We start from the raw sequence: 19,283 nt of genomic DNA on the forward strand, positions 1-19,283 counted from the left end.
TCGCATTTGAATAAAGATAATCTAATAGATAAAATACTTAATAGATTAAGATTTATTCTATGTCCCTGGACAGATAGTTCTAAGAGAATTACAGAAGAATGATATGTGTGTGTGTGTCGTGTACAGTACACCCTGTTCAAGATTAGAAAAGGCATGATAATACACCAGTGTCTACTGTACAAAGACAGCCACATCTCTTTTTTATAAACTGCTTTATAATTTCTCACCCTGAAGCCACAATACTCTGATTATTATGAGATAATTTTAGTAAACTAACACAAATTATATAGATACTTGAAATATTAATGTAGTTATTTTATTAAGTGGTATTTCCCTTTAAATTCTACCAGGAATACCGAGCATCCCACTTCCTGTCCCACCACAACCCTGTTTCACCACATTTAATCTCAGAAACCTTAATGTGGGAAGGATCGGCATGGTTGATAAGCAACAACACATTTTCCACGTTGACATAAAAGGCCACCTGTTGGTGGCTTGTGGTTGAAGTCTCAGTCTGGAAGAAAAGCTCTAGAGAATTAAACTTTTATCCAAAACTACTGCTTTAGAATGAGTGAAAGTAAAGCGTACTGTTTGCGCAGCTCCATAAGCCGGGCGGTCAGTCCTGCTATCTCATTTACGGAGCGCAAGATGTCGTCCCTCTCCTTTGGGTCTTCACAGAGTTCTGCAATGCGTTTGGCCTCTGCTAGAAGTGCTAGGATGTTCTCCTCTCCCTCAGGACCACCGTTAGGATCAGCCAACCATGCCTGAAAAAAGCAAGAGTATCATATACGATGAAAAATATAGAAACTAATGCAAGCTTAAAAAATATAGATGAGTTAGGACAACTTTTCCTTAAAAAAAAACACAACAAAAAAATTATTTCTAGGAAGGGGTGTTTGTTTATCTGACCTGTGCAGCATCCAGCCTCCTGGAAATTGCCTGCTTGGCATTGATTAGAGCCTCCAGCCTGCGAGCAGCACTGTCCACTTTGCCAAAGAGCAGATCTAGGCCCTGTAAGCACTGGCCTGCTCGCTGAACACACCCTGGAGTCTGGCCCTGACCCCTGTCAAAATCCATAAACAGTCAACTGAAGCGTGAGCTCAAAATATACAGCTTAAACATCTCGAAGCAGGACGTTTTCCAAACACACTACCTGACACGCATATCTCCGACTTGATCAGTCATCTGCCCCAGTGCCTTGGTGGTTGCCAGTATGTCTTTCCTCTCCTTACCAGCACACAGCTCTCCCACCTTACCAGCTTCATCCAGAATGACACGCAGCGCCACTTCACCAGAGTCCCCTGAGAAGGATAGCGTGCCACAACAGAGGGTTGTTAACATGAAAGAGTCTCAGCTGAGGAGCTGTAGTTGAAACCTGTGCTACCTGGCTGTCCCTGCGGGTCTTTGAGCCAGCTCTTGGCCTGCGCCATCTTTGATTCGATCAAACCCAGACATCGCTTTAAGGCCTCCATATCCTGAAGGGGTAAAGGAAACGATTATATTAAGCTGTTATTCTATAATATAAACCAGAAGTTTGGTTTTAATGAGCACGTTCTGTATTTTTGTTAATATTACATCAATAAGTGATGTGCTTTTTCAAAATATCTTTGGGTTTAATTTGTTCATGTAGGATAAAGCATACAAAAAAAAAAAAAAAAAAAAAAAAAAAAAATATATAGCATACAAGATAATTTCAACAGCTGTTGAAAATATTTTTTAATAAAATAAAATATGGTACAGATTCTGCTTTATGATCTTACACAAATACTGTTTCAAGACCACTAAATATCAAATCATAGTGTACCTTATAGATTTTGCATTACATTAGAGTTTTTTTATAATGGTGTTCAATAATTTGCTAGACACTTTTCCTTTAGCTGTATGTAGCATAGATTACTGTGGAGCCGCCCTCCCCAACTTGGTGCTGTGCACTGCCCAATGTTTAAAGCAAAACTATATTTTTTCCCTTGTTACAAGAACAGCCAACTGAATTAAAAAGTCAGTTACTAGCGCTACCACTATGAATAATAATAACACAAACTATAGAATAAATTATAGAATGAGCTTTCCAAAAAAAGTAAAAAAAAACAATACCCAATTACCCTAACCACTGGATTTGGTTTCCAAGTTTTAAGATGTTGATGTCAGAATTAGTGTTGAGTTTGAAGCTTTATACAGTACACTTTATACACTGGCTTAGAAAACATGCAAATTGAACAAGAAGAATGGGTCCGCCAGTATATAGGCACCCGTGTTTTGATAAACAGTGCACCTGTATACTGTAATAATGAATGTAACCATTACAAAATAATTTTATCGTTGAAATGTAATAAGAAGATCTGTTTTTAATTTGAGATGCACTGATCCTATATGTGGCTTGGGTAACAGCTCCAATATTGACTAATTAGCTGGATTATTGGCCTTTTGTATCTCTGCTTCTGTCTCCTTGAAGTCCAGTTAGCCTTGGCAGATGGCCGCTCACACTGACCCTGGTTCTGCTGGAGGTTTCTTTCGTTAAAAGGGAGTATTTCCTCTCCACTGTCGCTACAAGGATGCTTGGTGTAAGGGATTTCCTTTGAGTCCATGAATAGATGAAATCAGATGGTTTTCCTTAGATAGAAAACTGAATAAATTTGAATGTATGATCTGTTTGAATTGTCACTGTAAAGAACCTTAAGATGACATTTGTTGTGAATTGGAGCTATATAAATAAAATGAATTGAATTGAATCACACATTGGAGATCCAATCCAGTGCACTTTACATAGAACTGTTATTTATATCTTTTTGCTGTTGATTGGTTAATAAATAATATACAGTACATTTATAAATGTGTTCATTTGCTAACTTTTTTTTAACAATGTTTTTGTCAAGGCTAAAGCCTTTGCTCACATGGCAAGATATATAATGTGGTTCATTCATTCAAAAGTTTAACCAGATTTGATATCAGCTGTTATGCTCAGCCCAGGTCAGTATCGGATTGGATAGGAAACAAATGGGTCGCTGCATCTCTATATTTAACAAGTAGAACTCCTAAAATCAGAAAAAATGTCAATGAATTTGCCTTTTAGGTTTTTAATGTGAGTCGGTGGTGGCCGAAGGTGGGGCTCACCTAGATACTAATTTTGACAGTTTATATGGTATAACATGATTTTGCTTGAAAATTATATCACCAACAGCTTTGTGGAAAAAATGTCCAAAAAAACTTATGATATAATAATTTGTGAAACAGTAAAAAAAAATATATTTTTTCAGTAGTTTTTAATATTTATTACAAAAGCAACAACTGACTTGATATTATCAGCTCTCTTAGCAATTAGCTTAAATCTTAATGCAGATACGTACTTTATAAGGAAATCAAGTAGAGTATAATCCTCCTCATGTATACAAAGAATCACTCTTTGACTGCTTTCTATGAGGAAGTCAAAAAGCTTTTTCCAGCTGGGAGGAGAATAAAAGGCTTGAGTGGAACGACTCAATACAGGCCATCTATTATGGATGTGTCTGGACACCAACCAGCTTATTTCTATAATTCATGATCTGGCATACAGATTGCAGTCATCGTGTGCCAGCACTTTCCCCTTGCACTCTGACAGTAAGTGCTTATCACAGCTCAAACATTGAGTATGCAGTATTTCCACACCAAACATATGACAGACAGACAGAGGGATCATTGTCTGAGGAGGCAGTATGCAGAGAAACATGCAGGGGTTACAGGTTGAACAAGTAGAACAGATCTTCCTTTTACTATTGAGGTAGCAAACCCAAACTGATGCTCTTATCATTTTTACTTTTATCACTTCTACTGTGAGCTCCATCACACAATGAGCAGCTAAAGCATATATGTGTAAACCACTGTCATCTGTTTTGTGACCATTTAACTCAAATGGACATCTATTGACAAACAGATGTTCATAGATCTATTTACTGTAGTGATGAAGCACTTTACATCACCATGTAACTTATAACTCCACACAAACAGATGAAAATTTTTTTTTGAGCAAGTGGAGAACAGATATGCAGAATGTAAGTGTGACGACACATTTTTGTGCCGGTCAAATACACGGAAACTCGCACACACCCATAAGCTTGCATGCCAGAACCACAGAGGGGGATAGAAAGAGGCTTACCTTCTATAGGGAGGAAAAGAATGAAGGAGGAAGGTAAAGAAAAAAAAAAGAAAAAGGAAAAAAGAAAAACAAGGAGTTACAGTAGCAAGCAAAAACAAAAATGAAGACAGAAAGTAAAAGAGTGATTTTTTTTTTAGAGAGGCATCTCAAGGGGTGAGAGTGTCAGAGTGTTTGAAGTATAACTTAGAGTCAGAGGTTTGTGAGTATAAAATGAAGTAAACCCTTCTGTTTACATGCCACACATACTTTACCTTGTTAGCCCAGGCATCTTCGTCCCACGTGGTGAGCTGTAAGACTCTGATGATCTCTGTGATTTCAGCGCTCATCTTTTCAAAGGTAAACCTTCTGTTCTTCTCAGCCTCTTCGATGCCGGCTCCTCGACTGGTCTTGGTTGCAACAAAAATCTTAATTGCTGAAGACAAAAATTTGAGCTGATTACAAAAGATCCATCCATCCATCCAACCATCCATCCATCCATGGCTTTCCCAGGCCAACCGAGAAACATAGTCCCTCCAGCGTATCCTGGGTCTCCCCCTGGGCCTCCTCCCGGTGGGACATGCCTGGAACACCTCACCAGGGAGACATCCAGGAGGCATCCTAACCAGATGCCCGAGCCACCTCAACTGGCTAATGTCGATGTGGAGGAGCAGCGGCTCTACTCTAAGTCCTCCCCGGATGACTGAGGTCCTCACCCTATCTCTAAGGGTGAGCCCAGACACACAACGGAGAAAACTCATTTCAGCCGCTTGTATCCGGGATCTCGTTCTTTCGATCATGACACAAAGCTCATGACCATAGATGAGGGTAGGAACGTAGATCGACCGGTAAATCGAGAGCTTTGCTTTTTGGCTCAGCTCTCTCTTCACCACAGCAGACACAACAGAGGACGCTTCACAGCAGACGCCGCACAAATCTGCCTATCGATCTCCCGCTCCATCTTCCCCTCATTTGTGAACAAGACCCCAAGATACCTAAACTCCTCCACTAGGGGCAGTACATCCTCCCCAAAAGGAGAAGGCACTCTACCCTTTTCTGGCTAAAGACCATGGTCTCCTGTTTGGAGGCACTGATTGGGGGCTTATTAATCAAGAGTTAAAATGCCTGCTAATCTTTTTCATATCTTTCTTTCAACAAACAAAGAGTTTTGCAAATGCTGCAGCAGTCTGAATGTAGCTAAGAACATAACAGCCATGGTAAAATTCCTATAGGAAAAATATTCAGAAAAAAATTTATCATCTCTGGGCATTTTCATTTTAAATTAATCATCAAATATAAGTCAGTGCTGAATATTTATTGTAATATTTATTCTTCTTGGAGAAAATAAATGCTCAAAATCTAAAATACAAAAGTATAACTCAGCTGTTATATAAAGGTTATGTTTTTTCAGCTCCTCCCAAAAAATATAAATTAAAGAAAAATGCATGCAAAATGTGAGAAAACGATATCAGTTCCTTGTTTAATATAGTACAGACAAGAATTTAAAACTACCATACTTTCACCAGTTGGTTCTGTAAAAGCAGAAATGAACAATACTGCTGGACTGGACAAAAATCACTAAAAGACAAACATATTTAGGAGATAATGAAATCTCAAGGCAACTTTGCGATTTCTTTATATAATATAAAAACAATTATTGTTGCTTATATCTCATTGTACATCATTCTATATTTCAAAATTCTACAGCAGAAGCTGAAGTCACTCCTTTTCCTCAATATATACAGTATAACAAACCATAGCTGTATAGTGGGCGATGCTTCCTCACCCTCACAAGCACCTAATGACTGTAATTACCAGTGTTACCATGACAACCGCGGGATGCTCAGCAAACTGCATCGTCGTTTGCCCACATAAGTTCACCCGTATGTACCTGAGATGAGAACCGGCAGCAGCTCCTTAATGGTGTTCATGGAGCTGACCAGCATCTGCCGGTGTTCTTGGTGGGTGAGCTCCTGCTGCCGCTCCTCAATCATCTTTGACATCTTCGTCATACCTGGTGAAACACAAAAAAAACCCCACAAAAAAACAGTTGGTTGCAGGCAAATGTTTTTTTTTTTACTTTGGATTTGACCCGCCTGATAAACTGATTAACTGGCACATTCAAGCATTGCTCCTTCATGAACCACTGAGCTCGGACAATGTCTGATCCAGTGGAGTGTGAGGACGCCTTTGGCATCACTGTTCTTCCAGCTTATTAAGTCAGAAATTATGGAAATATAATTAACCGGAGGCCTCTGATGATAAATGGTCTGTTATGATCCTCCTGCCAGTGAAACGACTCACTAACAGTATCTTGATGCCAGAGGAGACGGTGGTTAATTAGTTTTTTTTTTTTTTATATTAACAGATGGAGCTATGACCCAAACAAAAAGTAAAGGTTAATTATTTCATTTGGATGCTCTTATGAAACACTTTAATTACATTCAACCCCATCATGTATCGTTAAGAATAGCAGCAATGTTCTTAATGCACCCGTTTAATACATGGACTTCTGGTAAATTAAATAGTAATTTTCCATGGTAAATTATTCTTTTTAAACAACCTAATTTTCCAAGACTTAAAATTTATAATCAGATAAAATTAAGATGCAAGACAATTTCTTTGCTTTTCTCTCAAAAATGATATTTAATAAATGTTTTACCTGAATATAATGTATGTGAATGTGAATGTATTCAACGGCCCTGAACGTTTGTTTTCAAAGGTTGTAATTTTATGTTAAGGACCAACAGAGAGCAGTGACAATGTTTTACTTTTAGATTAAAGATGGATGATTTAAATTTTTTTCCTTTCAAATGATAATGAATGATGAGGCTTGTATATGTTGACTCTGGAGTATTTTAAATCCACCTATTGTTGCAGTTTTATCTGTTGGCTTTTTCCCACCAGCTTTCCTCATGTCAAAGGAGACTTTTAGCAAGTCTTATTATGGCTTTCTTTATATAAGGGGTTTTCTTTCTGAAACTCTTTAATAAAGAAAGAATATAAGGAGAGCACAAATAACAGACGTGTTGACAGATTCCCTCTTAATCTCTGCTGCTCCTTTCAGAGCTATTTCTCTGATTACCGCTCTCTTCACTTGGCCTCATAGTTCAGGTGGACAGCCATGTCTTAGAAGGTTTGTAGTACAATTGTTTTTATTTATTTTGTTTTGCTTTCAGGGGGATTAAATTAAATATAATGTATGCCACACTTTTCTGTTTTTATATATTTAATTTTTGCAGCTTAAGGGGAAATGAAAATTGCTTAGTTGAATTAAATTTAAATGAAAAACTGTGAGAAAAAGGTTTATGTGGTATTAACATGTTTGTCACAAAGAAGTTTTTTTTCTGTTATTTTTATTTGGGTTAGCCACACTGCAAAAGAGATTTGTTTTTTTCTTTAAAGGATGTTATTTTACTGACCTGGTCCAAGATTTTTTGTGTAAGTAATGAGGTCTTCCATGGTCTCCACCACTTCAGCTACTGACAGATACTCAAGGATACCTTTACACACTCGGATTATCTTACGCACCTGCAAAGAAACAACGTCATAACCTGAGATAGTTTAAAGAACAAATTAATAAGTGCTTTCTTTCATAAGCAGAACAGCTACATTCATTCTGTAAACTTTTTTAGCCCCTTGTTGTTTCTGTGGGGCTTTTGTGTGTGCGCCTGCAGTCTTGTGATATTCATCTTGTGACTGAGAAAAAACTGCTCCTCCGAAAATGAGGCTGGTGATGAGACTTGGTGATCTTAATCACGTGCCCAATGTGATTTCACTTATGGAGCTTCCATCAAAACTTCATGCAGACACACAGATGGCCACACACAGACATACACATACTGACATCCTGAGTTATAGAGGTCATTTGATCTCTGTGATTAGATCTAGCTGCATTTGAGCCGCCATTACAGCCCCAATAGTTCTTCCTTCCTCTGTACGAGTGCTAAATAAAGCTTTACTGTAATTCCCTGAAAGAGACCAAACCATGGTCTGCGGAGATGATGAGTAATATAGACACTAATGCACACTTGTGTAATAAGTAAATACACACCTCTGCTTCATCAAAAGTAAGAAGAAGGTCCGATGTTCCAGACAGTATCCCCCTGGATCCATCAATCAAGTAATCCCTCGCAGGAACCGAGTATGGATCTGCTTTAAGCATCTGAGCTGCCTGTACGAGCTTGGAAGATGAGTTCTCCACCCTGAAAACAACCAGATGTCTTAGGAAATCTTTTTAAAGCATCGACAAGTACATCAAGTTTGAAAATATGATATTTCATTTTTTATATCTACATATTGAGAAACAAAACAAAAACAACAAAAAAAAGTATAATAGTAATACATTAAAATTCTCTGTTTCCTTAAGGGTGCCTCTTCATTTTTTAAACAGACTTTTAAGAAATGAGGATAGCTTTTTGAGTCACAACCTCAAAACCTGATGTACACCAACATAATTGTTCTGAAATGAGGTAATGAGGTATTATTGACAAAACCAAAACCTAAAATACAAAACCCCCACTTTTTTAACCAGGATATATTAAACTGATATTGGGCCTTTTTTTTTTTTTTAAGAGATAAAGGAGATGGATGAGTATATTTTAAACAGTTTTTATTTGGGTAGAAAATGTTAGTGAGCTCAATGGATGTAAACACAGGGAAGGAGGAGGAGTTCCTATCACCCACTAACAGTAAAACTGTTTGTTGTGAAACACCTGGGGCTTGGATTTAAATGAGAGAAGGACCCAAAGCTGATCGAAGATTATATAGCACACCAATGCGCAGTGCAACAATTACCGGTAGATAAAAAAAAAAAAAGGAAATAAAAACACAGCAACAACAGACAGCTTGAGCAGGAAGTCGACAGCCAGACCACAAAAAAAGCATTGTTAGTGAGCATAAAGTTTGTCAAGCAGAATAATGCTTTTCAATTGCAAAATAAATTTTTTTCAGTTTCTGAGCAAAATGAAGGAAGGTGTTTTTGGCTGCATCTGATGTAATATAATATTGTAACAGGCTGATTGTGTAGGAAAAAATTAAGACTGAAACAAGGTTCTATAAACATGGTTTAAAAAACATTCTTTATGCGTAACATACTTAAGAGTGTTTCTGCTCTGAGCCTAACCTAATGGCAGACTTAGGCTAAAAGCAAGATATGACAACAACTTCACATTGTCTACAGCTTCGAATGCGGTATTGATTTTTAAACATGATTTTTTTTTTATACATATTTCCTCAATCTGTGATTGACCCACAGGGGATGGATTTTATGAGGATTCAAATAAATCTAAATCCCCCCTCATTCATATCCCATTGGTCAGGGTATCAATGGCCGATGGCTCATCTATATTTAGGCGGGTTCACATTCCCACATGCTCCTGCTCCTAAGCTCCACACATGAGATTTATGGTGTTGTAGTCCATGTGTGCATGAGAGAGGAGCAACAAGATTGACCTGTTGGAGATCTGGATCATTTCTGTGATCCTGCAATACTTTAAAATTGACAAACAAGTATTAATGTAAAATAAAGATTGGGTGAAAAAAAATATTAAAGTGTGTAAAGCAGGAATGTACCAAGATTTTTAAGAATCAGCTTGTATCCGAAATAGGAAATACAGCACTATCAGTGTCCTGTGTTTTTATAAAACGAACAAGAAAAAACACCAATCTTTTAAAGTACTGTATGCTTGGTAAAATAGATAAATGAAATTTTCTTTTTTTAATTTTCTAAGTTTAAAGTTCCACAAATGTAAAGAAATTTGCAGGAGCATAATTCAGTTTTATACTGCCCCTTTTCCCCAAACCTTGCATGTCTTCTGTGTATTTTAAGGATGGTGAAAGCAGCATGTTGTTTGCACATTTGACGGCTTGTATCTTTTTATACACAGACACCATTCACTCTGTCAGTGAATGTTGTATCTCAGTGTTTAAAACTATAAAGACACACAAAAAAAGAACTGTCACCAACTTGAATTTCTGCTTAATGGCTTGCAACTAAGCACAGTTGTCAGCATAATTGGATCTTCTGAATTTCAGGCTGGTGACAGTTTAATTAATTTTGAAACCATTTCCTGACCCCATACTCAGAGTTTAGAGGCAAACAAGAGTCTACAAGCCCATTTGGTCCACTGTGGCCTATTCCGCTTTATAATGGAAGTTTTCCACAGAACATTTAGTGTCTGTTTCATGCAAATAACAGAATCCTTGAACAACCCATCCTTTGAACTATTGAGAAGCACATTATGAGTAGGGACATATACAGAAAGAAACAAGCAAACACTGATTCCCAGAAGTGCTTAGCGGGGGCTCTGAGCACAGCAAACTTATGTTTCAGTTCTTTGGATGTGAATTGGAAAACAGCTAAAAGCCTCTCAGTGGTCTGGATGCTGGGGCCAAACGAGTACCAAGGCTTGGTCTCAGAAGTGGCTCTTTGTTGTAGCTGGGAACAGAGCCAGGTTTCCTAAAATCCATGGAATCCTGTTTTTAACAAGTTCTCTGGGTGTCAAGATAAAGTGCATCATTTCCAAAAAATTTTCCCCGTCAGACAGAGATACAGAAGCAGTTATTTATTTTTCCAAAACATGCACACTGGTTAAGTGATGAGCTTACTTAATAAAAGCAGGAGGCATGTCTCTCTTCATCACCTGGTCCTCTGTGGTTTGAACCGTTTCCTTCCCCACCTGCAACATATACAGACCTATTCCATTATCATTAGTTACAGCAAGACAGGAAATGTTTTTAAAGGGCACTATTAATAGACTGAAAGGGTGAATGAGTGTGTATCAATTCACACCTATTCCAACCATGCATGCATGTCATTTCTCATGAGCTGGGCAGAGCAGCTTGGGCTCTCATTCATTTTATGCCGTTTGATACTCTGCATGCAGATAGGAAATGTATTTAAGTCAAGCTGCAGATTTTTTAGAGTTTTCAAGTATTAGTAACTTTACAAATACTAGGGCATATCATCACATAAGCAACTGTATTAGCATTGAATGAGTTGGAAAAAATACATTTGATTCAGTTTTATTCCAGTCAATGAATATTGTAATGCACCAAAGAGAAAACGTCATTAGATGCTTATTCTTCAGGCATTCAAAGCAGGAAAACGACACCATTCACACACAAGCATGTCTAACCTTAAGCAGACAAGGAAGCAATTTGCAGAGCATTTCCATGTAACTGCATAATCACAGCCTAAATTATTCTAAACCTCATACTTAGCCCTAAAAAACCCAAAGAAATGTGTGTGTTCCAGCATTTTGGTCTCGACTGACATTCTCTCAACCAACTACTTTAGAGCCCTTAAAAACAAAACACAACAAGGTCTCCCTCTCTAAAACACAGATGTACACAAGCAATCACACATTTCAGATGCAATTACAGCAAAATGATGACATCAGTTTCTTGCTGCTGCTTCAGTGAAATAGGCTTTCTGGCTCCACAGATTCAGGATACAGCAAACTGGCTGTGGTATCATATAAGGTTTGGGATTTTCCTATTTCGACAACAGACATTTTTCTCAGACATGATTTACTGTTTTTTTTGAAGCAATATATATATATATACATATATATATATATATGAAAATATATCTCGACAATAGTTGGTTAGTTGGAGAAATTTCAAATTTGATCCAATTTCACCTTCATGTGTTCTCTCAGATTGAATAGTATACCTACATCTAATCTATTGTTATGTTTGTTCACATTACATCAAACAAATGTGTTTTTATTGCAATCGTATGTAATATAACAAAGCAAGGTTGAACATAACTGTAATATGGGGGGGGGGGGTAAAATAAGATAAATTAAACCTTGCTGTGCATTTGTTTTTAAGCCTCAAGTCGCTGTCCAGTAGCAATTACAGCTATTAGTCTTTTGTGCTATATCTTTAGCAGCTTCACCGGTTTACTAAAACTTTGATCGTTCTTTTTTGGAAAATAGTTCAAGCTCAGTCAGGTTGAATAGAGAACTGCCAAAGATTGGCATATATTCCCCAATTGATCCTGGGCCTGGTTAACCAAATGATCTCATTGTAGTTCTGGCTGATTGCTTAGGGTTGCTGTCGAGCTGGAATTACAGACTCAAGTCTTTTGGAGAATATAAACGCTCACATGATCACCCTGATAAACTAGCTCAATGTATTTGTCAATCAGCTCTGACCACCTTAATTTTCTTGTGAATGAAAAAAAAAAAAACACAGAAAGATGCCACCAGTAACTTGCTTCAGGGAGGTGTATTTAGGGTGATGTTTGTTCTTATGTTCCCACCAACCAAAGCATCTTCCATGTATGCAAAGGAAGTTCAAAATGGCTCTTATCTTACTGAGTGCCCATGATAGATACAACTTTAAAAAATGTTTGCACAAAGCTGGATTTAGACACATGCTTTTTTGTACCTAAATCCAAAACTACTTTCCCCTTAAAATCAGATGGACCAATCTGCCTTTTTAATTGAATACTATACATAATACTATGTATGACAGTTTTCACATTCAGTTGTTTAACAGATGCTAAGAGGAGTAGAACTTGTGATTGTATGTAAACAACACAGGGCTGCATGGTGCTGCAGTGGGTAGCGCTGTTACCTTACAGTAAGAAGTTTCTTGGTTCGATTCCCGGCCCGGTGTCTTTTTGCTTGGATTTGGCATGGTCTCCCTGTGCATGCGTTAGTTCTCTCCTTTTAGTCCGGCTTCCTCCCACAGTCCAAAAACATGATTGTTAGGTGAATTGGCTTCTCTAAATTGTTCTTAGGTGTGTGTCTCTATGTTGCCCTGCGACAGACTGGCGATCTGTCAAGGGTGTACCCCTCCACTCGCCCTTATACTGCTGGAGATAGGCTCCGGCATCACCACGACTTTGACTAGGACTAAGAGGGAGAAAACGGATGGTTTGATGTAAGCAACACTTTGTATTTCCATCTGCAATTAAAATATTTTTAAGTGACCCCTCATGAAAATGACTAATACCCAGCTTTTTGGCTGGGTATTAGTCATTTTCATCACCATAGTATTTTAAGGTCTAGGTACTATTAATTATGTGTGATATCACCGTATTTTTACTGAATCAATAGTATTCTGTATTTCATTATGTATTCTTACATGAACCGAAATGTGATGCACTGTCTTTTCTAATAGCTTTCTATCAGAACCACCTTAACCGCTGCAGCATTTTGAGCTGCATTAGTCAGCATATTAGTTTGGAAGATGTAGGCCAGCCTTTGCTCCACACATCCATCAGTGACCCTTGACTGTGCGGTTTAACAATCATTCCTTCACTTTCCTTTGAAGATTTATAATAGATATAACCAAAGGAGAGAAAGAACAAAGCACAAGATCTGGAGTTTAGTGATGATTTGACCCATTTAGGACCTTATCAAACTGACTCATCCCTACAGTATATTCAGTATATAATTATTTTTCCTATATATACATACTGATATTCAGTGTTATTCATTTCATCTCTCAGTGGTGAAATTAAAGGTGTCATTTCATCTGCCATTGCTTCAAAAAGACCCTGTGTCATTTAGCATCATGCTATCAGTGTGTTTTTAGTTGACAGGCCTAGTTCTCACATACCTCTTCTCCTTTTCTGTTCGGTAAAGAGTGCGCTTACTTTACTCAGTGCTTAATCTATTTTTTCCTCCTCTCCCCTCCCCCTGAAGACACACGCTGAAGGAGTCTATGTTGACTCTTTCAGGAGCAGACACTTCTATCACCGAGCCAGCTCTGTCATCAGCAGAACACTCAGGCTACACTTCGGACCACATGCACCAGCGGCAGCAATATGTCCCACATCTTAAAAGCTAAAACTGCATCAGCTCAATGCATAACCTCGGGGGAATAGAGAGTGACACCGCCTTAGAGTGTTTAGAAGAGTCTTAGGGGCCGCTCTGAGTGCATAGAGCACTCTTCCAACCCACCATCATCACCACTCTGAATGGTGTTAACTGTAACTGTATAAGCGTGCGCTGGGACCCTTGTGGTGATGGTGGCATCTTGCTGTCACAGTGTCCTGTGTTAACTCAGCCTGCACAAGGCTAGATATGAATCATCCTTCTAAAAAAAAAAAAAAAAGCTTGTGAGCTCCAAAGAGAACCACTTTTAGGTTTTGGTGTTCTTTACATCCAGCTATGTCTACCCAGCAACAAACTACTGGTTGTTTTACAAGCTGGGTACTCAAGCACCATTTGTGCTCTCTTGTCACTCACTTCTTCAGTCTTGCAAATCTCTCAGCAAATGCATCTTTTTCTCCTCTGCTTGCAAGCTTTCATTCTATCATGCAAGTAAACCAGCTGAGACTATAAGATGCATCTTTCTTTCTTTTAATATCTTCCTCATCATTGCTTTATATCTACAGCCTAGGAGTGTTTTCTGAGTCCAGCAGCTTCCAATGCAACTCCCTGATCCCTCCCTGCAGTCTCCCATTATCCATGATCTGATACCCAGCGAGAAGCCTGAGGCAGCTTTTAGCCTACTTCTGCTACCTGTCTGAATGAAGCAGACCCACAAGGACAGAGTAAAGGGGAGAAACTGTCAGGTAGCTATTGAGCGGCAAGGGTCCAGTAAAGGTAAATAATATTTCATTGGAAAGATTTAAATTTTTATTTATCTTTGATGAAGCCCCCAAGTTACCAGCTCATTAAATTAATATTTTAAACTACCCTCTTTCACCAGAAAAGTGAGAAAGAAGATTCTTTCCTTATTATTTTTATTTTATTTTTACAAGCAGGTTTAAAGAAAATAATTTAATCTGCTGTGTACAACATAAAATATCCTAGGATATGTTTCCATTATGCAGATAGGCCAAATCCAAAGTAGCATGAAATCAGGGTCCAATTACCCTTCTATCACATTTAAGTATCCCAAACATAAAATAATACAGGTTTCTTGATGGCTAAATGTCTTCCTGTTTTTTTTTTATATTGTAAGGGGTTGCATGTTTACTACTTCCTGCTGTTACATTCCCCTCAGAGCCAAGTGAGTGGGTGAAGCTTGAGTCAATAATGACCCAGCTCAGCATTAATGATGTGACCCATACTGATTTGTTTCCAGCCAGTAACACACATAGGAAGCTCCAATATTTGACTGAATCTGGACCCTTCCAACTCAAAACGACCAATGGGAATCACTTGTTTCAAAATGAAAAGAGGAATATAAAAGATCTAAAAGATGGGATTAAGTAAATCTTGCTGGGTTCCTTTGTGAAACTTCAAACTCTGAGTACTTTGACATGTTTCATTGAAGCACAAAGACTGTAAAATGACATTTGTCTGTCACTCATCTCCTACTCAGAGGAGCATCGTTTGAATTCAGACAGCCCTCATTTCTTCCATCTCACAAATCTCCTGCTGTTCAGCTGCCATCAGAGTTCCAAAATATGCACATCCGTAACAGTATTGGGGGGTCAATGGATTGCTTATTTAAAGACGTGCTCAAAAGTAGCAATAAAGACTTGAAAGCATTTTTCTTTTACTTGCATAAACTGCCAAAAACACAGTGATTTAATTTGCAGTGCTCATTGCCAGAACAAGTCATTTGTTTATGCAAAAAAAGAATAATAATAACTCTGACACATAATAATTGGTTTACTTTTGCTGGATTAGATTAGATAAAGACTGTCCATGTGCCAAAAGGTTTCTGAAGGTGAGTTTAAGTTTCTTATTTTGCAACTTAAGCTTGAATTGAGTCTAAGAAGGTGAGTTAAGTTCTAATCTCTGCACCAGGATGATTAGAAACCCAATAGTTTGTATCAGAGTCACTTACAAAAATGAAAGGGCTGTCATTTTTTCTTTAAGAATGAGAACTAGATTTGATCAGCTAATATTCACAAATATTTAAAACAGGCTGGTCACCCCTGACTTTTAGTACAAAACAAGAGGGAAAAGAGGAATGAGCCACCACTGGGATTCTGTAATATCTACTGTTATGTTTTTTTTTGTTGTTGTTGTTTTTTTTAAGTTGGCAACACTTTGTACAAATCTTTGCAAAGTTTGAAATTTCATGACATGACTAGCAGAAACACAATAAACTTGTGCTGAAGCATATCAAACTAACACAAATACAAGCATGAACCCCAGCTGATGTATGACAGTTTTATGTCCTTTTAATGGCTAGTGAGGACCAACTTGGGATTTCAAAGTCATATTTCTTGAAGCCACAGAAAATAACCAGCTGCGGGTCCTGGGCAGCTTTATGGTCTCTTCTTCTCATGATTCATGGCAGTGACTGACTGAGTGAACCATAAATCCGACTATCTGACCCCCGTCATCGATCCATTCTGTCTGCAGAAATACTGGAAGTTGGTGGAGATAAAAGCAAATCTTAGCCAGGATTTGCGCTATGCCTTTTAAACTCGGGACTCACCCTCACAAGGTTGCTGACAGCAGCCTGCACCGCGGCCACCGGCACCGACAGGTCCGGGATGGCTTTCCCGTCCACCTCCCCCTCTTCATGCATGATGACCAGGTGGGAGATCTGCTGGGCCACCGGCTCCAGGATGCTCTCAATGGTCTTGGTATGAAACACCGGCATGGTGAACGACTTTCAGCACAGCCCCGATGGAGGAAAAAAATAAAGACGCGCCGATAGCTCCAGCGCTGATGATCCTTTCCTCCCTTTCTCCTTCTCTCCACCTGGGAGACAGACACCGAGCTGACAGCCCAGGCCTTTCAGAGGAATCCTGCCTCCTCTCTGGAGTATCTCGCTGAAAGCTGGACTCAAGCGGTCGGTGTCCTCCGGTGGGAGCGACCCAAATCGTGACAGATGGAATCACCGCCCTCCGCCCAATCAGAGCCAAGGAATACAGCTGCCAGGCGGCTCGGAGCGCACTGACGCGCACTGACGCGCACGCACTCACTCACTCCGCAAACTACAGCTCTTCCTAAATTACGTCATGCGTGCCTGTGCACCCTAAAAGGAGAGTGTTAGGGTAACTTAATGAGTCCAGATGGGAGGAGATTGTAATTCCAAGTTATGAGAGGGGATTAGGTTGCAGGTGAAACATCAGCAGCCAGGGAGGTTTTGCGCCGAGCAGCTGCTCCCTGCAGCCTTAAAAAGGTCAGCGTCATGGAGAATAGCCAAATCAGCACCTCTCCTCATAATGTAAACATAAACGGTTCCGTTTCATTCTTTTATGAAGCTTTAAACCTTCATATGACATTTGAGCTGTGTTCAGTAAAAGGTAGGTCAGGAGTTCATGTCTCCAGGCCTCAATGTCCAGATCTAAATAAAGACCAAGGATTCAGCTTGCTGCTGCCTGAAGCTGAAAGGAGTCTCAAAGATCCCCATATGGCACAAACACAAGGTTTTCAATAAGATAAAGCTTATTATCACCTGGTAAGTCCAATGTAAAAATGTGAGGGCACCGAAGAAAAACCAGGTGGAGGTAATTCAAATATACTTTTCTTGCACAGGTGTGGTCTTAAAGAGTATGGGTGTGCATGGCTGTTTGTGAAGTTGTCTCTGTTTCTGAAATCTGAGCCTGTGTTGGGGAAACTAGAGACCCCAACAGAAAAACGAGCTGTATTTGCACCCCTAAGACCTCAAGCTGACCAAAGGGCCCAGGGCCAAGTGACCCTCGTTGTGTTTACATATGCAGTATGTCCTGACGAGAAGCTGCTGTCCAAACAGGACAGGCTGGACATTCTGGTCCTGCTGCACCCTATTATCTGCCATCTCATCTCCTCTCATAAGGAAATATCCATAAAGAGGAGTAAAGAGTTTTACTCACTGCATCTCAACGCCTTATATGGATTTAGCCAGAGTAAAAGAATCAGTAATATAAACTAATGTCTGGAAGTAAATGATGAGGAGCAAGGCAAGCATTCATGGTCCCAGTAGCCCCTCTGTCAACTATCTGTATATGTGTGCTTGTCTAAACAAAGTTTGATAAAAAGCATTGCTTTTGGCCTCCTATGAAGGTTGTAGACTGTAGAGAATGCTTTCAGCAGCAACCATCTGGAATGTGGTTGCTTATACAACAAAATGTACTTGGATGCTTTAAACCTAATTAATAAATTGTTTTCAGGATTGCAAAAGCTATGCAGCCCTCCTGTGAAATGTTTCCTTTAAAGAGTCTGGTGTGGGTTTGGAAGGTACGGGATCTTAGAGAGCGGTGAGTCATAGGCTGTCTGACAAGATATGATATGTTCTCTTGCTCTGTGCTGATCTGCTTTCTCTTTCCCCACCAAAAATAAAGTTGTAAAAATCCTCCTTTTTTTTCCCCTTTTTAAAAAAAAACAAACATCTGTGCATATATAAATATGCATTTACACATACAGTAAACAGCCATACTAAATCAATTAGAATGCATTATAATGATCCTATTTTTCAAATTCCTAAAAAAATCCTTTTTAAGCAGGTATTAAAGAATCTTTATTGAGCACACATTTATTTATTAAAGAGTAATTACATTTGTGATGTGATATAATAATTACAAAATTCTTGTTAACCTGTAAGTGGAAAATCATCATAATTTAAAGAAAAAAGGATTGAAACATGATAATATAGAGAGTGTTATATTTTTTTTCACTCAGTGAACTGAGTTACTTAAATAAATTAACCTTTTATTAATATTGTGATTTTATTAATATATTTTCTAGCCCAGCCCAAACCCTCAGAGACCTCTTAGGTCTTAAAGGAGGGGTCTTCTGTTGGTACTTAGAGTGAAGACTTAAACACATTAAGCATTTTTCTCCTATTATGGCTCTCAGCTGTGGAACAGGAAAGTCTGGATGCTTTAAAAAAAAAAGCAAAATTTGAATCTGTTTGGTCTGACTTTTTATTTAGGTTTTTAAGCTGTTGTTTTGTCATTTTGGGTTAAAAACAACTTAAAAAGACTTCATGTCAAATGGTCACTGTTGAGCTTCTGTCATTATTTTCAAGGCCATTGTTTTCTATACCTTTTCTATTTTAATTTCTTTATCAAAGACTGCATTCAGTGCATTCCACATTTCCTCATCTGGGACCTAAACCCACTTCCAATTATGGTGGAGATTTGAAATCAGTGGAAAAACAAGCTGTTTTGATCACAGTAAAAACACTAAGTAAACAAAGTAAACTACTTGACATCCGAAGATCAGTTTACTCAACATGTTGCTCCTTTACTTGCAGAGAAGTTGATGATCCCTTCCTTTTCAGAATAAAATATTATAATTACCATATCATATTATCAAAT

General features: G+C 38.5%; 1 protein-coding gene across 2 annotated transcripts; it reads right to left on the minus strand.

Moving 5' to 3' along the window:
* Positions 1–81: 81 nt before the first annotated feature.
* LOC107086586 (vinculin-like) lies at positions 82–16,889 on the minus strand. 2 transcript variants are annotated; one of them, XM_015377634.1, is made up of 12 exons: positions 16,472–16,889; positions 10,715–10,785; positions 8,160–8,310; positions 7,528–7,636; positions 5,997–6,119; positions 4,381–4,541; positions 4,130–4,132; positions 1,385–1,475; positions 1,154–1,301; positions 910–1,063; positions 589–764; positions 84–514 (listed from the first exon to the last, which is right to left on the minus strand). In XM_015377634.1, exons 1-12 carry the CDS (start codon positions 16,637–16,639, stop codon positions 337–339), a joined length of 1,533 nt encoding a protein of 510 aa, XP_015233120.1. In that variant the 5' UTR covers positions 16,640–16,889; the 3' UTR covers positions 84–336. The 2 variants fall into 2 exon arrangements, with proteins under 2 accessions (XP_015233121.1, XP_015233120.1); XM_015377635.1 differs by lacking the exon at positions 4,130–4,132 and having other exon boundaries at positions 82–514; positions 16,472–16,639.
* Positions 16,890–19,283: the final 2,394 nt, after the last annotated feature.

The sequence above is a fragment of the Cyprinodon variegatus genome, unplaced genomic scaffold, assembly GCF_000732505.1.
Source record: "Cyprinodon variegatus isolate N-32 unplaced genomic scaffold, C_variegatus-1.0 Scaffold157, whole genome shotgun sequence".
NCBI lineage: Eukaryota > Metazoa > Chordata > Actinopteri > Cyprinodontiformes > Cyprinodontidae > Cyprinodon > Cyprinodon variegatus.